The sequence below is a fragment of the Mustelus asterias genome, unplaced genomic scaffold (assembly GCF_964213995.1).
Source record: "Mustelus asterias unplaced genomic scaffold, sMusAst1.hap1.1 HAP1_SCAFFOLD_361, whole genome shotgun sequence".
Lineage (NCBI taxonomy): Eukaryota > Metazoa > Chordata > Chondrichthyes > Carcharhiniformes > Triakidae > Mustelus > Mustelus asterias.
The window spans coordinates 179767-203751 of record NW_027590320.1 but is presented as its reverse complement, the minus strand read 5'-3'; the positions used below and the strand labels follow the sequence as shown (position 1 = coordinate 203751).

At 44.5% G+C, this 23985-nt stretch overlaps 1 protein-coding gene and 1 non-coding gene across 4 annotated transcripts in view; both read left to right on the top strand.

Moving 5' to 3' along the window:
* Nucleotides 1–23985, top strand: part of rcc1l (RCC1 like) — a 68967-nt gene that overhangs the window by 33949 nt on the left and 11033 nt on the right. For 2 of the 3 annotated variants that reach the window (XR_013496269.1, XM_078204527.1), the window contains exons 6-8: nucleotides 9103–9284; nucleotides 15071–15158; nucleotides 21763–21936. Coding sequence is in view for 2 of the 3 variants with exons in the window: in XM_078204527.1 (XP_078060653.1) it covers nucleotides 9103–9284; nucleotides 15071–15158; nucleotides 21763–21936 (444 nt within the window). In the remaining variant the exon portion in view is untranslated. The remainder of the gene's footprint in view (nucleotides 1–9102; nucleotides 9285–15070; nucleotides 15159–21762; nucleotides 21937–23985) is intronic. The other variant, XM_078204528.1, reaches the window with a different exon arrangement.
* Nucleotides 23422–23494, top strand: trnak-cuu (transfer RNA lysine (anticodon CUU)). The gene has a single exon. It is a non-coding gene; the product is annotated as a tRNA-Lys (tRNA).

Here is a 23985-nt window from a genome sequence, read left to right as displayed (position 1 = left end):
TCAGCCCATTGAGTCTATACCAACTCTCTGACAGAGCATCTGACCCAGATCCACTCCCCTGCTCTATCCCTGTAACCCCACACATTGTAAGAAGTCTCACAACACCAGGTTAAAGTCCAACAGGTTTATTTGGTACCAAATAAACCTGTTGGACTTTAACCTGGTGTTGTGAGACTTGGTTAATCCACCTAACCTACACATCTTGGAAAACTAAGGGTAATTTAGCATGGCCAATCCACCTAACCTGCACATCGTTGGGCTGTGAGAGGAAACCGGAGCACCCGCAGACACGGGGAGAATGTGCAAACTCCACACAGTCAGCCAAGCAGGGAATTGAACCTGGGTCCCTGGTGCTGTGAGGCAGCAGTGCTGGCCACTGTGCCACCGGGCCACCCTGATGTCTGTCCTGGGGAAGATGCTAGAATCCATCATTAAGAGGTTATAGCTGGGCAGTTAGAGAAACTCAAGGTAACTGGGAGGAGTCAGCATGGTTTTGTGAAAAATCATGTTTAACTAATCATAGAATCATACAGTGCAGGTAGCGCATTCCAGACCCTCTGGAATGATTTCTTTTCAACAAAAACAACTTAAGCCTATCCAACCTCTCTTCATAACTTAAAATGTTTCATCCTAGGCAGCATCCTGGTGAATCTCCTCTGCACTCCCTCCAGTGCAATCACACCCTTCCTATAATGTGGCAACCAGAACTGCACACAGTACTCTAGCTGTGGCCTCACCAAAGTTTTATACAACTCAACATGACTTCCCTGCTTTTGTAATCTGTGCCTCAATTGATAAAGACAAGCGTCCCATATGCCTCTTTCACCATCCTACTAACATGCCCTTTCACCTTCAGAAATCTATGGTCAAACACGCCAAGGTCCCTTTGTTCTCAGATCTTCCTAGTGTCATGTCATTCATTGAATACTTCCTTGTCAAATAACTCCTTCCAAAGTACATCACCTTACACTTTTCAGGGTTAAATTCCATCTGCCACTTATCTGCCCTTTTGACCATTATGTCGATATCTTCTTGTAGCCCAAAACACTCAGCCTCACTGTTAACCACCCGGCCAATCTTTGTGTCATCCGCAAACTTACTAATCCTACCCCCCACATAGTCATCTATGTCGTTTATATAAATGATGAACTGTAGGGGGCCCAGCACAGATCCCTGTGGTATGCCACTGGACACTGGCCTCCAGTCACTAAAGCAGCCATCTATCATCACTCTCTGTCTCCTACCACTAAGCCAATTATTAATCCAACTTATCATATCACCCTGTATCCCATGTGCATTTGCCTTCTTTACAAGTCTCCCATGCGGGACCTTGTCAAAGGCTTTGCTGAAATCCATATAAACAACATCAACTGCACCACCCTCACCTACACACCTGGTCACTTCCTCAAAACATTTAACTAAATTGGGTAGCATGGTGGCACAGTGGTTAGCACTGCAGCCTCATAGCTCCAGGGACCCGGGTGCAACCCCGGCATCGGGTGATTGTCTATATGGAGTTTGCACATTCTCCCCATGTCTGCGTGGGTTTCCTCCAGTTTCCTCCCAGACTCCAAAAACGTGCAAGTTAGGCTGATTGGTTTGTTAGGCATGACTTCCCTCAGACGAAGCCATGCTTGACTATCCCTGATCAAGCCTTGCCTCTCCAAGTAGAGATAGATGCTCTCTTTTAAAGTTTCTCCATTAATTTCTCTACCACTGATGTGAGATTCACTGGTCTGTAGTTTCCTGGCTTATCTCTACAACCCTTCTTAAATAGCTAAACCACTGTTCTCCAATCATCTGGCACCCCTCCCGTGGCCAGAGAGGAATTAAAAATTAGGTCAGAGCCCCTGCAATCATCTCTCTTACCTCCCACACAGCCTAGGGCACAATTCATCAAGACCTGGAGATTTGTCCACTTTTAAGGCTGCCATCACCTCCAATACCTTGTCACTCCCTATGTCAATTTGTTCAAGAACCTCAGTCTCTCTCCCTGAATTCCCTACCATCGTCCTCATTCTCTTGGGTGAAGACGGATGTGAAGTATTTATTTCAACACCTCACCAAAGCCTCTAGCTCCACCCACAGATTGCTTGGACCCTAATGGGCCCTACTCTTTCCCTGGTTATCCTCTTCCCATTGAAATACTTATGGAATATTTTGGGATTTTCCCTATCTTTACCAGCCAGAGCTGTCTAAATTTCCCTCTTTGCTTTCTTAAGCTCCACCCTTACTTCACTAATGTCTCCGCTGATTTGCTCCCTTTGTACCTGCTCAAAGACTTTCTTTTCCTTCTCATCACATCCTGAATATCTCTGGTCATTCATGGTTCTTTGGGTTTGTTACTCCTTCCTATCATTCTAGAGGGAACATGCTGGGCTTGCACCCTCCCCATTTCCTTTTTGAATGCTTCCCCCCCACTGCTGATTTCCTCATTAGTAACTGTTCCCAGTCTACCTTGGCCAGATCCTACCTTATTTTACTAAAATCTGCTCAGAGGATTTGTGATTCAGAGGAGATTTATTAGCTTGATACCTGGAATGAACGGAGTCCCCTCGGCATCTACATTGTCAAGTACTACTCTATTAAAATGTTTCATAGGATCACCTGTCATTCTTCTAAACTCCAGTGGGTATAGTTCCAACTTTCCTCATCCCAGGGATCAATCTCATGGATCCTCTCTGAATTGCCTCCAAAGCAAGTATAGCCTTCCTTAAATAAGGAGACCAAAAATCTGCACACAATAGGTGTGATTTCACCATTGTTCTGTGCAATCATTAATATAGATTGTAAATAGATGAGGCTCCATCACTGATCGCTGGCACCCTTAAGTTACAGTTTACCAACCTGGAAGTGACCTATTTATCTTGATTCTCAGTTTCCTGTTAGTTAGCCAGTCCTGCATCCTTGTTATCCCCAACAGCATCTTGTGCAGTAACTTTTTGTGGCACCTTATCAAATCCCTTTTGGAAATCCAGATACATTGCATCTACTAGTTCCCCTTTATCCCACCCTGCACATTACATCCACAAAGGACTTTAATAAATGTGTCAAATGCCATTTCCCTTTCATTAATCCATGGTAACTCTAATAGTATTATGATTTTCTAAATGCTCCGCAACTATCTCTTTAAAATGGATTCTAGAATGTTCCAATGACAGATGTTAGGCTAATTGCCCTGTAGTTTTCTGTCTCACTCCTATAGAGGAGTTACATTTGTGGTTTTCCAATCCACTGGGACCTTGCCAGAATCTAGGGAATTTTGGAAGATTACAACCAACATGCCCACTATCTCTCCAAACACCTCCTTAAGAAACAAGGATGCAAGCCATCAGGTCTGGGGGATGGATCAGCCTTTAGTCCCATTCGTTTTCCCAGTACTTTTTCTCCAGTGGCAAGTATTCTTATGTTCCTCCTTCCCTGATTTTCTATTATTATTGGGGTGCTTTTTGCAGTTTCCACCATGAAAACAAAAACAAAATATTTGTTCAAATTTTCTGCCATTTCTTTGTTTCCCTTTTATTACTTCCCCAATCTCATCTTCAAAGGTTCCAATGGTTGCTTTAGCTACTCTCTTTTCCTATACTTGTAATGCAATGCATATATTTGTATTTCTTGCTGGTTTACAACCATTCTAATTTTTCTCTTTTTTCGTCATCTTTTATTGGTTTGAAAGATTTTACCAATCTTCTGACCGATCACTAATCTTCTCAACATTTCAATTTTTCAATTTGATTTCATTCTTAATCCTTTGCCATAGGTGGTTCATCTTTCTCGTAGAGTCTTTCTTTCTCAGAATAATATTTCTTTGTTGAGAATTTTGAAGAATCTCTACAATGTCTGTCACTACTTATCAACTGTCTTACCTTTTAATCTGTTTTCCCAGTCTATTCAAGCCAATTCTGTCATCTTATATTTGTATTTGCCTTTATTTAAGACTCAAGTTTCAGACCCAAGTTTCTCACCCTTAAACTGAATGTGGAAACCAGCATGTTATGATCACTCTTCCCGAGCATTCTATTTCCACAAATGCTGAGATCTCTTTGCTGTCGGATCATTCATTAAGCCTGTGCCATTACACATCAGATCTAAAATAGCCTCACTTGTTGTTCCACAATGTCTTGTCTTGCAAACAACCACAAACATATGCTAGAAACTACCTTAGCCAATTTAAAGTTTATTTATCAGTCATAAGTAGGCTTACATTAACACTGCAATGAAGTTGCCGTGAAAATCCCCTAGTTGCCACACTCCGGCGCCTGCTTGGGTACACTGAGGGAGAATGTAGCATGGCTAATGTACCTAACCAGACTGTAGGAGGAAACTGGAGCACCCAGAGGAAACCCACGCAGACAGGGGGAGAACATGCAAACTCAGCACAGACAGTGACCTAAGCTGGGAATGAACCAGGTCCCGGGTGCAATGAGGTAGCAGTGCTAACCACTGTGCCACTATGGCACCTTCTGACTGGACAAATTTGATTAATTTGATTTGTCCGGTCTATGTGAAGATTAAAATTACCTGTGATTATTGCAGGACCTTTCTTACAAGCCCATTACTTCTTGGTAACTACTGTTAACAAACCTATAGTCAATTAACTTGACTCAAACTGATTCTACATTTTGATCTTTTAGGGGATTTTCACAGTAACTTACATTAACACTGCAATGAAACCTACTTGTGACACTAATGAATAAACTTCAAACCTCTTACTGCTCTGATGAAGGGTCTTCCAGACTCAAAACATTAGCTCTATTCTATTTCCACAGATGCTGAGATTTTCCAGCATTTTCTGTTTTCATTTCTTACTGACTGTACTAATCTTATTCTTTACTAACAGAGCTATCCTACCCCTTTCTTACTGACCTTCCAAAATGTCAAATACCCATGAATGTTGATTTCCCAGCCTTAGTCACCTTGTACCACATTTCTGTAAAGGCGATAATATCAAATCTGTTTGTGTCATCAATTCATCCATCTTGCAAGCATTCAGATAAAGGGGGGAGGGGAGGTGATGGCCTAGTGGTATTATTGCGAGGCTATTAATCCAGAAACTCAGCTAATGTTCTGGAGCCCTGAGTTTGGATCCCACAATGGCAGATGGTGGAATTTGAATTCAATAAAAAGTATCTGGAATTAAGAATCTACTGATGACCACGAAACCATTGTTGATTGTCGGAAAAATCCATCTAGTTCACTCATGTCTTTTAGGGAAGGAAATCTGCCGTCCTTAGCCGGTCTAGCCTACATGTGACTCCAGAGCCACAGCAATGTGGTTGACTCTCAACTGTCCACGGGCAATCAGGGATGGGCAATAAATGCTGGCCAGCCAGTGAAGCCCATGTCCCACAATAAAAAAAAAGAGCCCTTCATTCTTTTTTTTTTATCATTAGTTCCTATTTTGATCTGATTTGCTGGTGCGCTATCTTTATCCGCTCTATCCCTCCCTATCTCAATCGGGTTGTCACTCTCGGTTATCCTGCAGTATTGTCTTGCCCTTTCTCTTTAACTTTCTAAATTTCCCCTCACATGAACCCTCCTCCACAATAATTTAAAGTCTTCTCGTTGGCCCTAGTTACACAATTTGCCAAGACCCTAGTCCCAGTGTGATTCAGCCTGTCTCAGTGGTACAGCTCCTTCTTTCCCCAGTACTAGTGCCAATGTTCCACATCTCGAAATATGCTTTTCCCATACCAATCTTAGAACCATGTATTTAACTCTGATATGATTTACCTTATGCCAATTTGCACAAGGTACTAATCGTTTGTGAATTTACCTTTAAATTTGGCCCCAGGATGGCAGCACTTTCCTATGAGAAGCAATTGGAAACTGGGCCTGTAATCTCCAGAGTTTCCTGTAGAGGAATGAGAGTTGATCTCAGAGGCTCAGAGACAGGGTAGTTGCCGAAAAGACGTTTTCCCCCGATTGGGGGTCTTTAGAACTGGAGTACACAGTCACAGAATAAGGGGCAGATCATTTAGGACTGGGATGAGGAATAATTTCTTCACTCAAAAGGTAATGAATCTTGGAATTCTCTATCCCAGAGAGCTGTGGAAGCTCAGTCACTGAGTATGCTTAAGACAGAGATCGATAAATTTCTGGTGACTAATAACGTAAAGAGATATGGGGATAGTTCACGGGCATGGTGTTGAGGTAAATATCAACCAGGATCTAGCTAAATGGTGGAGCAGGCCCAAGGGGCTGAAAAGCCTACTCCTGCTCCTATGTTCTTACATTCTCTAGTTGTTCATACACCCCAAGTAGAATATCTTAATTCTATCTATGTTGTTGGTATCCACATGGACCATGACAATTGTATCCTTGGCCTCCCACTCTCAGGTTCTTCTCCAGACCTGAGGAGAGGCCACTGGCAAGCAACGCAACCTACAGGAACCGTGCTTTCAGTTGCAGAGAATATCTATCCTCATAACTCTACTGCCCCTTACTGTGTTCCTTTTTACTAATGTATCTACGTGCTGCCTATATCACAATATTGTCATCAATTTCCTCATCTGTGTAGTCCCTACTCTTGCCCACACAGGCTGTAATAACCTTCAACCTGTTGGGCAAGTGCAAGGGCTGAGGCTCCTTCTGGTGCCCCATGTCTGTCTCACTCATAATCACACCCTCCTCTCCCTCACCACCAAAGCTGAAGTCACCTGGGTTGTGACCACCTCATGGTACAAAGTGCCCAGGTAACTTTCCCCCACCCCGATACATCACAATGTCCAAAACTTGGACTCCAGCTCACCGACGCTAAGCCAAGGTTCCTTGAACTGCAGACACTTACTGCGATGTGATTTCTGTGGATCATACTGGTATCCGACAGTGTCCTCATACTACAGCTACAATACATCACCTACTCTGCTGTTCCTCATGCATTTTATTTAAGTATTCATGATTTGGTGCTTTGAAACATTGCTCAGTTATGTATTTATAGATTTTAATCCACGTAATAACCCTGTTTAATTTGTTACATTTAATTGGTTTGATTTGATTTATTACTGTCACATGTATTAGTGTGCAGTGAAAAGTATTGTTTCTTGCATACTATCACAGACAAAGCATACTGTTGTACCTGTTAATTCTCAGATACTTTCAACCAGTTTACTTACTCCAAGGTTTTACCCCGGTGCCCTTATTTGCAAGGTGGACAAAGGACAAACACAAGTAAAGGTTCAACAAGTTTATTAATAATAAACACTATTAACCCTTAAATTACCCACATAAAACAAGAGGATACCCCAGATTCAAGTATACTACCCGTAAAGGTGGTTTGGTTAAACTGCAGGCCCGATTCTCTGAGTCCCTCTGGTCTGTCGTCACGAAGGTGAGTCTCGATGGCCGCTTCTTCCTTCCTTCCTTCCTTCTCTGGTCAGTCTTCCGAATGGTCACGGCTGCCTCCCCTGTCGAGTCTTCGCTCCTGTGTGACTCGAAGTGTGTCCCTTTATCCCCAGCCTGCTTGCCTTTCCAGAAACTTCTCTGGCTTCTGGCCAATGAGGTCCCAGGAGGGGGTTCCAATACCCAGTGGGTTTCTTGATGTCTGCCTGACAGGACACTAGGGTTCGCCCCCAGGTGTCCATCTCCATGTTGTTGAACTTGTTATCAGGTAAGGTTTCTACAGGATCTCTTGGTGACAGAAAGTCTGGCCCGATCTGGGCTTCTAACAATAGACCGATGCATTTCAATGAGGTGCCATGATCTCCTGCTAAGTCTCAAGTAGAGTGTAACGACCTTTGATGGGTGATTGATGGGTCAGGCCCAGACACATTTGTGTATTGTACAATTGGCCTGCCTGAGGTGTGACTGTGTTTGATTTCAAAATGCCCAATTCTTTAATTTAGGATATCCAATTTTATCAGCCTTAAAACTAGGCCCTGTTTATATCACCACAATACCGTACATAGAGAAGGAAACGAGAGAGTGCAGAATGGAGTGTTACAGTTATAGCTAGGGTGTCGAGAATGATCAACTTAATACGAGGTAGTTCCATTCAAAAGTCTGACAGCAGTAGGGAAGAAGCTGTTCTTGAGTTGGTTGGTATGTATCCTCAGACCTTTGTATCTTTTTCCTGACGGAAGAAGATGGAAGAGAGTATGTCCAGGGTGCATGAGGTACTTGATTGGGCTGGCTGCTTTTCTGAGACAGTGGGAAGTGTAGACAGAGTCAATAGATGGGTGACTCGTTTGCATGATGGATCAGGCTACATTCTTGCGGTCTTGGGCAGAGCAGGAGCCATACCAAGCTGCGATGCAACCAGAAAGGATGTTTTCTATGGTGCATCTGTAAAAGATGGTGAGAATCGTAGTGGACATGTCAAATTTCCCTAGCCTCCTGAGAAAGTAGAGGCGTTGATGGGCTTTCGTAACTATAGTGTCGGTGTGGAGGGACCAGGGCAGGTTGTTGGTGATCACCTGGGCACTTAGAAACTTGAAGCTGTCAACCATTTCCTCTTCATCCCAGTTGATGTAGACAGGGGCATGCCTTCCTCTACACTTCCTGTAGTTTTGTTGACATTGAGGGAGAGATTATTGTTGCACCAGATTCTCTATCTCATTCCTGTACTCTGTCTCGTCATTGTTTGAGATCCGACCCACTACTGTGGTGTGATCAGCAAACTTGAAAATTGAGTTGGAGGGGAATTTGGCCACACAGTTATAGGTGTATAGCAGGGGGCTGAGGACACAGCCTTGTGAGGCACCGGTGTTGAGGATGATCGTGGAGATGTTGTTGCCTATCCTTACTGACTGTGGTCTGTGGGTTAGGAAGTTCAGGATCCAGTCGCAGAGGGAGGAGCCGAGTCCCAGGCCATGGAGTGGTCTGATGGTTTAATTGTATGCTTTAGATTTTTAGCCTAACAGTCCAATCCTAATTTTTTCAGCCCCATTTCTCTTTGAATAATAACTTTCCCAATCTTTTTTTCACCCCTGTCAGTGCTTGCTCCCCTCGGCTCTGGAAATAGAGGTAAATATTGCTGAGTGTCCACAAGTTCACCTCTTCCAGTCTACCCTGGTGCCTGTAGGAAGCTTTTCATTGCCTTTGTTTAAAGAGTGAATTGTATTTAAAAACGAGAGAAGCTCACCTTGATCATTCTTTATTTAGGAATTGGTCACTATGGTATCAGCTATAAACCAACCAAGCTGGCGGGGGATATTGCTGGGGTCAATATCGTACAGACAGCAACATATGGAGACTTCTGCTTAGCTGTATCCAAAGATGGGGATCTTTTTGGCTGGGGCAATTCTGAATATCTTCAGCTTTCTGCAGTTACTGAGGCCACACAGGTACAGAAATCTTCTATCCAGGAAAAGGGGGGCGGGGGGGAGATCTCCAGTATTAATATGTATACATAGTGATGGCGTGTTAACACAATAGCAGCACGGAGCCAAGATCACCTGTGCTGAATTTTAATTTTGGCTCTGTCACTCTGGGCTATCTCGTTTCCATAGTATCGACACTTCATAATAGAGCAGATGAATGTGTGGCTGGAGAGATGAGGGCGGTTTAGATTCCTGGGAAACTAGAATTAGTTCTGGGGGAGATGGGATGTGTCCATGCCAGACTGTTTGCACGTAAACAAAGCTGTGACCAATATGCCTTGCAGGTTGATTTGATGATGCTATTGGGAGAGATTTGACTAACTTGGCAGAAGGGTGGGAACCGGGAGGTAATTCGAGAGAGGGATGCACAGCATGTGGGGAAAGACAGACAGTGCTAGAGTAGGAGATAGTAAGGCATTAGGTAGGTTCAGCATAACAAAGAAAGTCTAAACTAAGGTTTAGATGCATGTACGTTTTTGATTTGATTTATTATTGTCACATGTATTAACATACAGTGAAAAGTATTGTTTCTTGCATGCTTATACAGACAAAGCATACAATTCATAGAGAAGGAAACGAGAGAGCGCAGAACGTAGTGTTACAGTCATAGCTAGGGTGCAGAGAAAGATCAACTTAATGCAAGTTAAGTCCATTCAAAAGTCTGACAGCAGCAGGGAAGAAGCTGTTCTCGAGTTGGTTGGTACATGACCTCAAACTTTTGTATCTTTTTCCCAAAAGAAGAAGGTGGAAGAGAGAATGTCTCAGGTGCGTGGGGTCCTTAATTATGCTGGCTGCTTTGCCGAGGCAGTGGGAAGTGTAAACAGAATCAATGGATGGGAGGCTGGTAGATATGTGCAGTGTGGTAAATAAAGATACAACCAAGTAGAAATATGGAACAGAAAATGCTGGAAAATCTCAGCAGGTCTGACAGCGTCTGTGGAGAGAGAACAGATCCAACGTTTTGAGTCTAGATGACCCTTCGTCAGAGTTGGAAATATGATATTGGGGAAATAACAGAGATCTGGCTCAAAGAAAGGCTGGACATGGGTATTAAATGTTCCTGGATACAAAGTGTTCAGGAAAGAAGGGACAGGAGGAGGGGTGGTTAAAGAGAGCATTACAGTGCTGGAGAGAGTTGATGTCCCAGAGGATTCAAGGTGGAGGGATCGAGAATCAGAGAGCACAGTTTAAGGCATTTGTCAGAAGTACAATGGAGACATAGAATCATAGAATCCCTGCAGTGCAGAAGGAGTGCTTTTGCTACCAAATAAACCTGTTGGACTTTAACCTGGTGTTGTTAAACTTCTTACTGTGCAGAAGGAGGCCATTTGGCCCATGGAGTCTGCACTAACCACAATCCCATTCAGGCTCTGTCCCCATAATTCCACTTTTTTACCCTGCTGATCCCCCAACACTAAGGGGCAATTTACTATGGCCAATCGACCTAACCTGCACATCTTTGGACTGTGGGAGGAAACCAGAGCACCCGGAGGAAATCCACTCAGACATGGGGAGAATGTGCAAACTCCACACAGACAGTGACCCAAGGCTGGCATTGAACCCGGCTCCCTGGCGCATTGAGGCAGTAGTATTAACCACTGTGCCACCATGCCGACATGTTATGATTACACCATTTTAGGTTCAGAGTTATATTTAGGACAAAAATGGTACAGATGAAAGAAGAATAAAGTTTAAATTTGGATGTAGGAAGGTCATGTACCAAAAGTACTGAAGAGGTAGGTTTAACTCTCCAAAGTATTCGATATTTAAAAATGATCCGAATTTGCATAATAAACACTTTTTATCACAAATTTAACCTTCCACAGTTACAGCTCAAAATCTGTCTCCTACTAGCATGCACATGCTATGTTCTTTTACGACACAATTAACACAATGTAACCCAAAGTCCAAGTAAGAAGTAATTCAAATGATTTTCTACCAGTTTAACAAATTGTAGAGGAAACTCCTCCATCATTTCAGTTGGGGGTAGTGTGTTAAAGTGGATTGGGGACTGGCTATCCGACAGGAAGCAAAGAGTCGGAATAAATGGGTGTTTTTCCGGTTGGAGGAAGGTAACTAGTGGCGTGCCGCAGGGATCGGTACTCGGGCCGCAACTATTTACCATTTATATAGATGATCTGGAGGAGGGGACGGAGTGTAGGGTAACGAAGTTTGCAGACGACACAAAGATAAGTGGAAAAGTGAATCGTGTGGAGGACGGAGAAGATCTGCAGAGAGATTTGGACAGGCTGAGTGAGTGGGCGAGGATATGGCAAATGGAGTATAACGTTGAGAAATGCGAGGTTATACACTTTGGAGGAAATAATAACAAATGGGATTACTATCTCAATGGAAACAAATTAAAACATGCTACCGTGCAAAGGGACCTGGGGGTCCTTGTGCATGAGACGCAAAAGCCCAGTCTGCAGGTACAACAGGTGATCAAGAAGGCAAATGGGATGTTGGCCTATATTGCGAGGGGGATAGAATATAAAAGCAGGGATGTCTTGATGCACCTGTACAGGGCATTGGTGAGGCCGCAGCTGGAATACTGTGTGCAGTATTGGTCCCCTTATATGAGGAAGGATATATTGGCATTGGAGGGAGTGCAGAGAAGGTTCACCAGGTTGATACCGGAGATGAGGGGTTTGGATTATGAGGAGAGGCTGAGGAGATTGGGTTTGTATTCGTTGGAGTTTAGAAGGATGAGGGGGGATCTTATGGAGACTTATAAGATAATGCGGGGGCTGGATAGGGTGGAGGCAGAGAGATTCTTTCCACTTAGTAAGGAAGTTAAAACTAGAGGACACAGCCTCAAAATAAAGGGGGGTCGGTTTAAGACAGAGTTGAGGAGGAACTTCTTCTCCCAGAGGGTGGTGAATCTCTGGAATTCTCTGCCCACTGAGGTGGTGGAGGCTACCTCGCTGAATATGTTTAAAGCGCGGATGGATGGATTCCTGATCGGTAAGGGAATTAAGGGTTATGGGGATCAGGCGGGTAGGTGGTACTGATCCACGTCAGATCAGCCATGATCTTATTGAATGGCGGGGCAGGCTCGAGGGGCTAGATGGCCTACTCCTGCTCCTATTTCTTATGTTCTTATGTTCTTATTTCATCTACTTTACCAATTTTATTTATGAGTACCGTGATTTGCACAAATGATTATTTATTGATTTTTTAAGCATTTTAACTCCTGTAACCCCAAATAACCTCCTGTAACCTCGTCAGACCCCACTTGGAGTACTGTGCTCAGTTCTGGTCGCCTCACTATAGGAAGGATGTGGAAAAGATTGAAAGGGTGCAGAGGAGATTTACAAGGATGTTGCCTGGATTGAGTGGCATGCCTTATGAGGATAGGCTGAGGGAGCTCGGTCTTTTCTCCTTGGAGAGACAAAGGATGAGAGGAGACCTAATAGAGGTGTATAAGATGTTGAGAGGCATAGATCGGGTGGACTCTCAGAGGCTTTTTCCCAGGGTGGAAATGTCTGCTACGAGAGGACACAGGTTTAAGGTGCTGCGGGGTAGGTACAGGGGAGATGTTAGGGGTAAGTTTTTCACACACAGGGTGGTGGGCGAGTGGAATCGGCTGCCGTCAGTGGTGGTGGAGGCGAACTCAATAGGGGTCTTTTAAGAGACCCCTGGATGAGTACATGGAGCTTAATAGGATGGAGCGTTATAGGTAGGTCTAGAAGGTAGGGATGTGTTCGGCACAACTTGTGGGCCGAAGGGCCTGTTTGTGCTGTAGTTTTTCTATGTTTCTAAATAACTAAATACTGGGGGAAAATCCTGTCATCTGTTGTAATGTCGTTGACACTCTGCAGAGCCCTTAACTTTTCACAGAAAATTGACTCCCAGCTTATTAGCATTTAGGTACATTGAATCAAATACTATACATGTTCAAATGTGCATTACTGTAGGATAACATTTACACAATATAGAAAACACACAAAACAAACATATTATTTTGGAAAATTAGCCCAGATTCAGATGGTAACTTCATGATCTGTGAAACGTAAATCCCCCCATACAGACTCTCACTCTGTTACCCTTTATTTGTCAAAATTAAAACTTATTTACCCCTTTAGAATTTCGGTAACTTCCCGTTTATATGAGTTGGCTATTTTATGCACTCAATTTATTCAATCAATTAAATGTCAGAAACTGTAATGCTCGAGTATAACCAATCACTTTAATTCAAAAGGCGAAATAAGAAAATACGAATGAGCCAAACTCTTCAGGTCTCAATTATCGCTTGAAGTCTTAAAGCTGCTAGACATGCTATTCACAAGCCATCTATTTAAAACAACACACAAAATACATTTGGCTTGGAGCCAAATGAATTACTTTGGTCTCGAAATTGGCTCCAACCTACAAATTTACCAAAACTCCCAGCATGCTCAGCTCTCAGCCAGAACAGCCATTCCAAAGTCACTATTGCCATCACAATTGCCAAACTACCGCTGCAGCCATTCTCTCTCCGTCCACAGTTTGCATCAAATTTGATCATTTTGACCAACTGGGCGGGTAATATTTAATACTCAGTCCTGCCCTTTGAACCAGGCCCCTGTTATCTCCACAATCCCATATTTCCACTTGGCTGTGTCTGTAGCTCTCCAGCCTTATTTAGCAATTCCACACATCCACATATGTGCACAGAAACCCTGGTTTAGACATCAGTCCTTCTCTCTTATTTTGACCCCAATTAATATCTTAATGTTTCCCACTCTAGTACTAACTGTGCATTGATATCCCTCTCTGACATTGCCTTCTGGTTCCCACACTCCTGCCAAGTTAGTTTCAAATCTTCCTAATAGCACATGCAAGTAAGGAAAAGGTGAGTTTGTTTTTACATTTTAAGGTATTTAAAAATAGTTTAATCTGTCTGGGAAGTTGCAGCTTTTTGTGATTATCCTATATCTTCTGTTTTGATGGTAATAAACAGAAAATTCAAATAAGATATCTTCACTTGGTAATGAAAGCACCAAATAGGGAGTGTTTCTACATTCTATCTACAAATCAAAGAATAAAACTAAAATAAAAACAGAGAATGCTGCATAATAAGTCTGAATTAGGTTTTAGTTACTTGCTGCTTTGACAAGGAAGAGAGAAATCACTGAAATTCTGGATTGATCCTTGCTTTCTGAGATTAGCTGAACTCACCGGGCGGCATAGTGGTTAGCATTGCTGCCTCACAGTGCCAAAGAACTGGGTTCGATTCCCGGCCTTGGGTCACTGTCATGGAATTTGCATATTCTCCCCGTGTCTGCTTGGGTTTCCTCTGGGTGCTCCTGTTTCTTCTCACATTCCAAGGATGTGAAAATTAGGTGGATTGGCCATGCTCAATTGCCCCTTAGTGTCAGGGGGACTAGCTTAGGGTAAATGCATGGGGTTATGGGGGTAGGGCTTGGGTGGGATTGTGGTCGGTGCAGACCTTCTGCACTGTAGGGATTCTGTGATTTGGTGATTGGTGATGAGCTGTAGATGATCGATTGGATTTGTTGGAAGACAGGTGCTGAAGATTGTGAGTGAATCCCAGGGATCTAATCCATGGTTCCCTCAAAATTAGTGCGCAAGGAATGAGGCTTGAAAGATCAGTTAACCTTGGGTTTTTATGATGATGATAAATGGAGCAAGGCAATGCTAGCGTGCTCTTTACAGTTCTGGGTACATTGTGTTATGCTAACTGGGGAAAGGGAATAATCTCTCAAAGTAAGAGTGACTTTCCTTTGCTTTGATTGTTTTTTTTACAGGTGAATGTTCCAAAGCATCTCCCATTTAAAGGAGTTGGAAAGATAAAGCAGGCAGCATGCGGTGGGACTCATGCTGCAATCCTTAACAGTGAGTCTTTATTTTAACAACATTTTCCTGTCAGACCATAGAATCCCTACAGTGCAGAAGGAGGTCATTTGCCCATCGAGTCTCCACTGACCACAATACCACCCAGGCCCTATCCCCATAACCCCACACATTTACCCTAACCTAGTCCCCTGACACTAAGGGAGAATTTATCATGGCCAATCCATGTAACCCGCACATCTTTGGACTGTGGGAAGAAACCGGAGCACCCGGAGGAAACTCACGCAGACACGGGGGAGAACGTGCAAACTCCACACAGACAGTGACCTAAGCCAGGAATTGAACCCCGGTCCCTGGTGCTGTGAGGGAGCAGTGCTCACCACAGTGCCATTGTGCAGCCTTTTACCTCCTTGGCCTCCTTAACCCCAAATAACAGGAATGGATATCACAGGTGATCATACGCCAACCCCTGGACTGTGACACCCCTGGTGACGTGGTGGCACAGTGGTCAGCACTGCTGTCTCACAGCACCCGGGACCCAGGTTCAATTCCGGCCTAGGGTGACTGTGCGGAGTTTGCACGTTCTCCCCGTGTCTGCGTGGGTTTCCTCCGGATGCTCCGGTTTCCTCCCACAGTCCAAAGATGTGCAGGTTAGGAGGATAGGCCAAGGCCAATGGTGTCTGGGGGACTAGCAGGGTAAATACTTGGTGCAATGGCTATAGGGCCTGGGTGGGATTGTTGTGCTGCAGGCTTGATGGGCCGAATGGCTTCTTTCTGTACTGTAGGGATTCTATGTTCAACTTGGATAGTCACATTGGCCGAAAGGTTGTGAAATATATCTGAGCCGAAAGGCACTCACGTTTATTTGCTGGCAACTCAGAAAACAGCTTGAGGCTGATACACAGTTAATGGTGGGAATTGAAAAGCTGCTGTTGGGGAGGGCCACTCACTGGCATTAATTCCAGAGAAAGGTCAAGTCTAAATCCCCTTCCAATAATGTGAGAAATATTCTTTGCTGCCAGTCTTGAGCATTTCAATGCTTCAGGGTTTAATTTTTTGAGAACTAAGAGAAAAACAAAATGTGTTTTTACTTTTTTCTCTCTTTCTCTCTTTCCCTTTGCTAACCTGCTTTGATATTGAGTTGACCCACTGTAATTTACGCTTCCTTCTCAATGCTTGCCCTGTAATGTCACTATCCCTGACAGTATCTAACTCCATTCACTCAGAATTCAGTTGCCATTCTCTTTCCAGCTGCCTTGACAGCTACTTGCATTGTGAAATAGTGCAGAGGTTGAGGGGGCATCGCGGAGGATACCTCCATGGCTAAATGGGATGGACTTCAAACTGAGGCGCCGTTGGCCACCAGCAGCAGCAGAATTGTACTTAGTTGTACCACAATCTGTAACCTCATGGCCCGGCATATCCCCCAGTCTGCCGTTACCCCCTAGCCAGGGGTTCAAGTGAGTGCAGGAGGGCATGCAGGAGCAGCACCAGGCATACCTAAAAATGAGGTGTCAACCTGGTACAACACAGGACTATTTGTGTGCCAGACAGTATAAGCAGCAAGTGATAGACAGAGCTAAGTGATTCCACAACCAACGGATCAGATCTAAGCTCTGCAGTCCTTCCACATCCAGCTGTGAATTGTGGTGGACAATTAAAGATGAAGCTGAAGCATTCACACCAATCTTCGGCCAGAAGTGCTGAGTGGACGATCCATCTTTAGGGATACAGTTACTCCGAGGAATGAAAATAGATGGGTGACGGTGAGAGGGGCTGGGAGGAAGCAGTCAGTGCAGGGATCCCCTGTGGTCATTCCCCTTAGCAACAAGTATTCCGCTTTGGATACGGTTGAGGGGGACGACATACCAGTGGTGAGCCGCAGTGAGAGGATCTCCAGCACTGTGTCCGTCTCTGTGGCTCGGGAGGGTAAGGGGGAGAGCGGGAGGGCAATAGTTATTGGGGACTCGTTAGTTAGAGGGATAGATAGGAGGTTCTGTGGCAGCAAAAGAGACTCGAGGATGGTATGTTGCCTACCGGATACCAGGGTCCGTGACGTCTCGGACCGTGTTTTCCGGATTCTTAAGGGGGAGGGGAAACAGTCACAAGTCGTGGTACACATTGGTACCAACGACATAGGTAAGAGAAGGGACGGGGACTTAAAACAGGAATTTCGGGAGCTGGGCTGGAAGCTGAGAGCCAAGACAAAACATGTGGTCATCTCTGGTACGTTACCGGTGCCACGTGATAGCGAGTTGAGGAACAGGGAGAGAGTGCAGTTAAACATGTGGTTGCCGGGATGGTGTAGGAGGGAGGGTTTCAGATACGTGGATAATTGGAACACATTCTGGGGAAGGTGGGACCTGTACAAACAGGACGGGGTGCACCTGAACCAGAGGGGCACCAATATGCTGGGAGGGAAATTTGATACAGCTCTTCAGGGGGGTTTAAACTAATTTGTCAGGGGAGTGGGAAAAGGAGTTGTAGTCCAGAAGTCAGTGTTGAGGGTGGTGAGGTATTGGGGAAGGTATCAAGGTCAAGGGTGGGTACCGGTAGACAGGAAGGTGGGTTGAAGTGTGTCTATTTCAATGCAAGGAGCATCCGGAACAAGGTAGATGAACTTGGGGCGTGGATTGGTACTTGGGACTACGATGTTGTGGCCATTACGGAGACGTGGGTAGAACAAGGACAGGAATGGTTGTTGGACGTTCCGGGGTATAGATGTTTCAGTAAGTGTAGGGAAGCTGGTAAAAGAGGTGGAGGAGTAGCATTGTTAATCAAGGATAATTTAACGGCTGCGGAAAGGCACTTCGAGGGGGACCTGCACACTGAGGTAATATGGGCTGAGGTTAGAAATAGGAAAGGAGCGGTCACGTTGTTAGGAGTTTACTATAGGCCCCCAAATAGTAATAGAGATGTGGAGGAAGAAATTGCTAAGCAGATTATGGATGTGTGTGGGGTCACATGGGGGACTTTAACTTTCCAAATATTGATTGGAACCTTTGTAGGTCAAATAGTTCGGATGGGGCAGTTTTTGTGCAGTGTGTGCAGGAGGGTTTCCTGACACAATATGTGGATAGGCCGACAAGAGGTGAGGCCACATTGGATTTGGTACTGGGAAATGAACCGGGCCAAGTGTTAGATTTGGTTGTGGGAGAGCACTTTGGAGATAGTGACCACAATTCGGTGTCTTTTGTTATTGCAATGGAGAGGGATAGGGCCGTACGGCAGGGCAAGGTTTACAATTGGGAGAGAGGTAATTATGATACGATTAGGCAAGAATTAGGGGGCATAAGATGGGAACAGAAACTGTCAGGGAAAGGCACTAATGAAAAGTGGAACTTTTTCAAGGAACAAATACTGGGTGTCCTTGATAGGTATGTCCCTGTCAGGCAGGGAGGAAATGGCCGAGTGAGGGAACCATGATTCACGAAAGAGGTGGAATGTCTTGTGAAAAGGAAGAGGGAAGCTTATGTAGGGATGAGGAAACAAGGTTCAGATGGTTCGATTGAGGGTTACAAGTTAGCAAGGAATGAGCTGAAAAAGGGCCTTAGGAGAGCTAGAAGGGGACATGAGAAGTCCTTGGCGGGTCGGATCAAGGAAAACCCCAAGGCTTTTTACTCTTATGTGAGGAATAAAAGAATGACCAGGGTGAGGTTAGGGCCGGTCAAGGACAGTAGTGGGAACTTGTGTATGGAGTCAGTAGAGATAGGCGAGGTGATGAATGAATACTTTTCTTCAGTGTTCACCAAGGAGAGGGGCCATGTTTTTGAGGAAGAGAAGAGTAGTTACAGGCTAATAGGCTGGAGGAAATAGATGTTCGGAGGGAGGATGTACTGGCAGTTTTGAATAAACTGAAGGTCGATAAGTCCCCTGGGCCTGATGAAATATATCCTAGGATTCTTTGGGAGGCAAGGGATGAGATTGCAGAGCCTTTGGCATTGATCTTTGGGTCCTCACTGTCCAAGGGGATGGTGCCAGAGGACTGGAGAGTGGCGAATGTTGTTCCTCTGTTTAAGAAAGGGAATAGAAATGACCCTGGTAATTATAGACCGGTTAGTCTTACTTCGGTGGTTGGTAAATTGATGGAAAAGGTCCTTGGGGATGGGATTTACGACCATTTAGAAAGATGCGGATTAATCCGAAATAGTCAGCACGGATTCATGAAGGGCAAGTCGTGCCTCACAAATTTGATAGAATTTTTTGAGGACGTAACTAAGTGTGTTGATGAAGGTAGGGCAGTTGATGTCATATCCATGGATTTTAGTAAGGCGTTTGATAAGGTCCCCCATGGTCGGCTTATGATGAAAGTAAGGAGGTGTGGGATAGTGGGAAATTTGGCCGATTGGATAGGTAACTGGCTATCTGATCGAAGACAGAGGGTGGTGGTGGATGGAAAATTTTCGGACTGGAGGCAGGTTGCTAGCGGAGTGCCACAGGGATCAGTGCTTGGTCCTCTGCTCTTTGTGATTTTTATTAATGACTTAGAGGAGGGGGCTGAAGGGTGGATCAGTAAGTTTGCTGATGACACCAAGGTTGGTGGAGTAGTGGATGAGGTGGAGGGCTGTTGTAGGCTGCAAAGAGACATAGATAGGATGCAAAGCTGGGCTGAGAAATGGCAAATGGAGTTTAACCCTGATAAATGTGAGGTGATTCATTTTGGTAGGACTAATTTAAATGTGGATTACAGGGTCAAAGGTAGGGTTCTGAAGACTGGAGGAACAGAGAGATCTTGGGGTCCATATCCACAGATCTCTAAAGGTTGCCACTCAAGTGGATAGAGCTGTGAAGAAGGCCTATAGTGTGTTAGCTTTTACTAACAGGGGGTTGGAGTTTAAGAGCCGTGGGGTTATGCTGCAACTGTACAGGACCTTGGTGAGATCACATTTGGAATATTGTGTGCAGTTCTGGTCACCTCACTATAAGAAGGATGTGGAAGCGCTGGAAAGAGTGCAGAGGAGATTTACCAGGATGCTGCCTGGTTTGGAGGGTAGGTCTTATGAGGAAAGGTTGAGGGAGCTAGGGCTGTTCTCTCTGGAGCGGAGGAGGCTGAGGGGAGACTTAATAGAGGTTTCTAAAATGGTGAAGGGGATAGATAGAGTGAATGTTCAAATACTATTTCTTCAGGTGGATGGAGCTATTACAAGGGGCATAACTATAGGGTTCATGGTGGGAGATATAGGAAGGATATCAGAGGTAGGTTCTTTACGCAGAGAGTGGTTGGGGTGTGGAATGGACTGCCTGCAGTGATAGTGGAGTCAGACACTTTAGGAACATTTAAGCGGTTATTGGATAGGCACATGGAGCACACCAGGATGATAGGGAGTGGGATAGCTTGATCTTGGTTTCAGATAAAGCTCGGCACAACATCCTGGACCGAAGGGCCTGTTCTGTGCTGTACTGTTCTATGTTCTATCTTAGCCTCCTCTGGAGTTCCCAGCATCACAGATGTCAGTCTTCAGCCAATTTGATTCACTCCACACAGTATTAAGAAATAGTGGAAGGAACTGGAACTGCAAAGGCAATGGGTTCTGACAATATTCCAGCAATAGTACTGAAGACTTGTGCTCCAGAACTTGCCGTACCCGTAGCCAAGCTCTTCCAGGACAGTTACAACACTGGCATCTACCCGACAATGTGGAACATTGCTCAGGTATGTCCTGTACACAAAAAGCAGGACAAATCTAAACCAGCCAATTACTACCCCACCAATCTACTCTCGACATTGAGTAAAGTGATGGATGGAACTCTGACCTCTGAGAGAAATGCTACCCTTTATGAAGATGTTTTTGGGACTGCTGATTAGATTTGAGTGGTTTCTATACACATTCATTCACAGTTCTTAGCTTCTCACCATTTAGAAAATAGTTCCAAAGTGGATGACCTCACTTTTCTCCCACATTGGATTGTCGATCATGTAATCTGCCACGCCACCTAACTTATTGCTGTCAGCAAACCTGGAGTTGTGGCTCTCCAGTTGCTTATCATAGTCATTGATAAATATAGCAAGATGCTGAGGCCTCTGTACAGATTCTCGAGTCCTATCCTGTCAATTTGAGTAAATACTACTTCCCAGTCTCTTGTCATCTAGCTCATAACCGCTTCCCCATCCATGTCAATAAGCTACCTACCCATGACTGTCATTTTTGTCCCCAGTTTCTATACAGGTCCTTATTGAATGCCTTATGTAAATCTACATAAGCAACATCCATAGACTTCATACCAACTTGCTGTTGAATTGTATTCATTGTGGAAAGTTAGGAAATCTAGGATCCAGTTTAAGAACAGAGAGGTTCCATGAAGCTTTGTGGATACAACCCCAGAATCCTTTGCATCCATTTGAAAGCAGAGATTAAGGTCAGATCTGAAAGTCAGTAGCTTTGGTGCAATAGTTCCTCAGCACGTCACTGGAATGTCAACCAAGATTCTGTGCTAAACATCTGAAGTGGAGCTTGAAGCTACAAAGCTACTGGCTGAGGTGAGAGTGTTATACACTGAGCCAGCAGCCTCTGACTTCAGGAAAGCTTCCACACCACACAGTTAGCAGCGAATCTGTTGTTTCCCCAATGTCACTCGGTATCTGCAAACCTCATGGAAGATCCTATCCTGTCTGAATAAAGAACTGATATTATTTTGTCGATTGCAGGGGAAGGCAATGTGTTTGTCTGGGGTTATGGAATTCTAGGACAAGGCTGTCAGCTCTCTGAATCCGGAGTGCCAGCGCTGATCCCCCCAACGCTGTTTGGCTGGTCCGAGTTCACGCCCCAGGTTCGAGTTGATCATATTCGTTGTGGCCTCAACCATTTTGCTGCCATCACCAGTAAGTGTCTCCCAAACGGGTTTGGAGTTGCTGAAGGAATACTCTTTCAGAATCCGACAATTTCTCTCTGTTTTCCTCTTGGCATCTTTTGAGGTGCTGCCTTCTTATGAACAACACCCCAAATTCTCCAACTTACACTCCTGCCAACCTACCCCTACCCAGTGCGCCCACTGGGGTCTAATCCTGCAATCTCCCTCTTGTCCAAATTTGTAACCTTGCCAGTAACATGAAAACAGACAGTAAAAGCAGTCATCGAATCCCTACAGTGCAGAAGGAGGCCACTCAGCCCGTCGAGTCTGCACCAACTCTCTCTGAGTACCTTACCCAGGCCCTTGCCACCAGCTTATCACTGTCAAAATTAGAAGTATTACATTTGATTCCCTCATCCAAATCATGAATGTAAAATGTAAATAACTGGGACCCAAGTGGAACCCCACTAGTCACCGCCTGTCACATCAAAAATGACCCATTTATTCCTGCTATTTCCTGTCTGCTAATCAACTCTTGATCCATGCCAGTATATTATTCAAATCCCATGTACTTTAATTTTGCACACTAACTTTTTCTGTGGGACTTTGTCAAAAGCTTTCCAAAAATCCAAATATGCCACATCTATGGATTCACCCATATCTATTCTACTAGTTATGTCCTCAAAAAGCTCCATTAAGTTTGTCAACAGGATTTCCCTTTCCTAAGTCCACATTGACTTTGTCTAATCCTGTTGATATTTTCCAAGTGTCCTGTTATCACATCCTTTATAATAAACTCTAGCATTTTCCCTACTGCTGACGTTAGGCCATAGGGTCTGTAATTCCAGAATTTAGAAGATGACAACCAACGCATCCACTATTTCCATGGTCATCTCCTTTAGTATCCTGGAATGTAGATTATCAGGCCTGGGGATTTATCGGCTTTCAGTCTCATTAATTTCTCCAACGCTATTTTTCAGTAATACTAATTTCCTTCAATTCCTTCTCACTAGATCCTTGGTTTCCTAGCATTTCTGGAAAGTTACTTGTGTCTTCCCCTGTGAAGACAGAACTAAAGTACTTGTTTGATCTGCCATTTCCTTGTTCTCCATCATCAATTCTCCTGTTTAAGACTGCACTTTTCCATCACCCCTAATGCCATTGTCTAGCAAAAATATCTCTAATTCACCCTTGAATAAATTCAATGGCCGAGCCTCCGCTACTTTCTGGGGAAGAGACTTCCACAGACTGACATGCCTCTGAGAAAAAATATTCCTGCTCAATTCCATCTTAAAAGGGAGACCCTTTATTTTTAAACTGTGCCCTACCCCCACCCCCTGAATTTGGTCTCAATGAGTGGAAACATCCTCCCGATATCCAACCTATCAAATTCCCTGAGGATCTTGTATATCTCAATATGATCCCATTTTTCTAAGCTCCAACGGGTATGGCCCAATCTGTTCAATGTTTCTTCATAGGATTATCCCTTCATCCCAGGAATGAATGGAGTGAACCTGCCCGGCTAGCTCATTCGGTAGACCATGAGACTCTTAATTTCAGGGTCGTGGGTTCAAGCCCCATTTTGGGCACCATTGTTTTTAAGCTTTGATGCTTTCCTGGGTGAACTCCAGCTCTCCATTCCTCCGGCAGTGTCACCGCTCAAACTGAATCTTTCTCCATCCCGCTTTGTTAATCTCACAGTTACTGATTTCTGAGAGAAAACTGCCTCCACTTCATTGGAAGTCAGTGAGTTTCGCACCAGAGACCCGGGTTTGATTCCCAGCCTCGGGTCACTGTCTGTGTGGAGTTTACACGTTCTCCCCGTGTCTGCGTGGGTTTCCTCTGGGTGCTCCGGTTTCCCCTCTCACTCCAAAGATGTGCAGGTTAGATGGATTGGCTGTGCTAAATTGCCCCTTAGTGTCAGAGGGGCTAGCATGGGTTATGGGGATAGGATCTGGATGGGATTGTGGTCTTGATGGGCTGAATGTCCTCCTTCTGCACTGTAGGATTCTAATATTCTCTGAACTGCCAATACAATTATATCTTATTTTCAAATAAAATGACCAAATCTGTACACAGT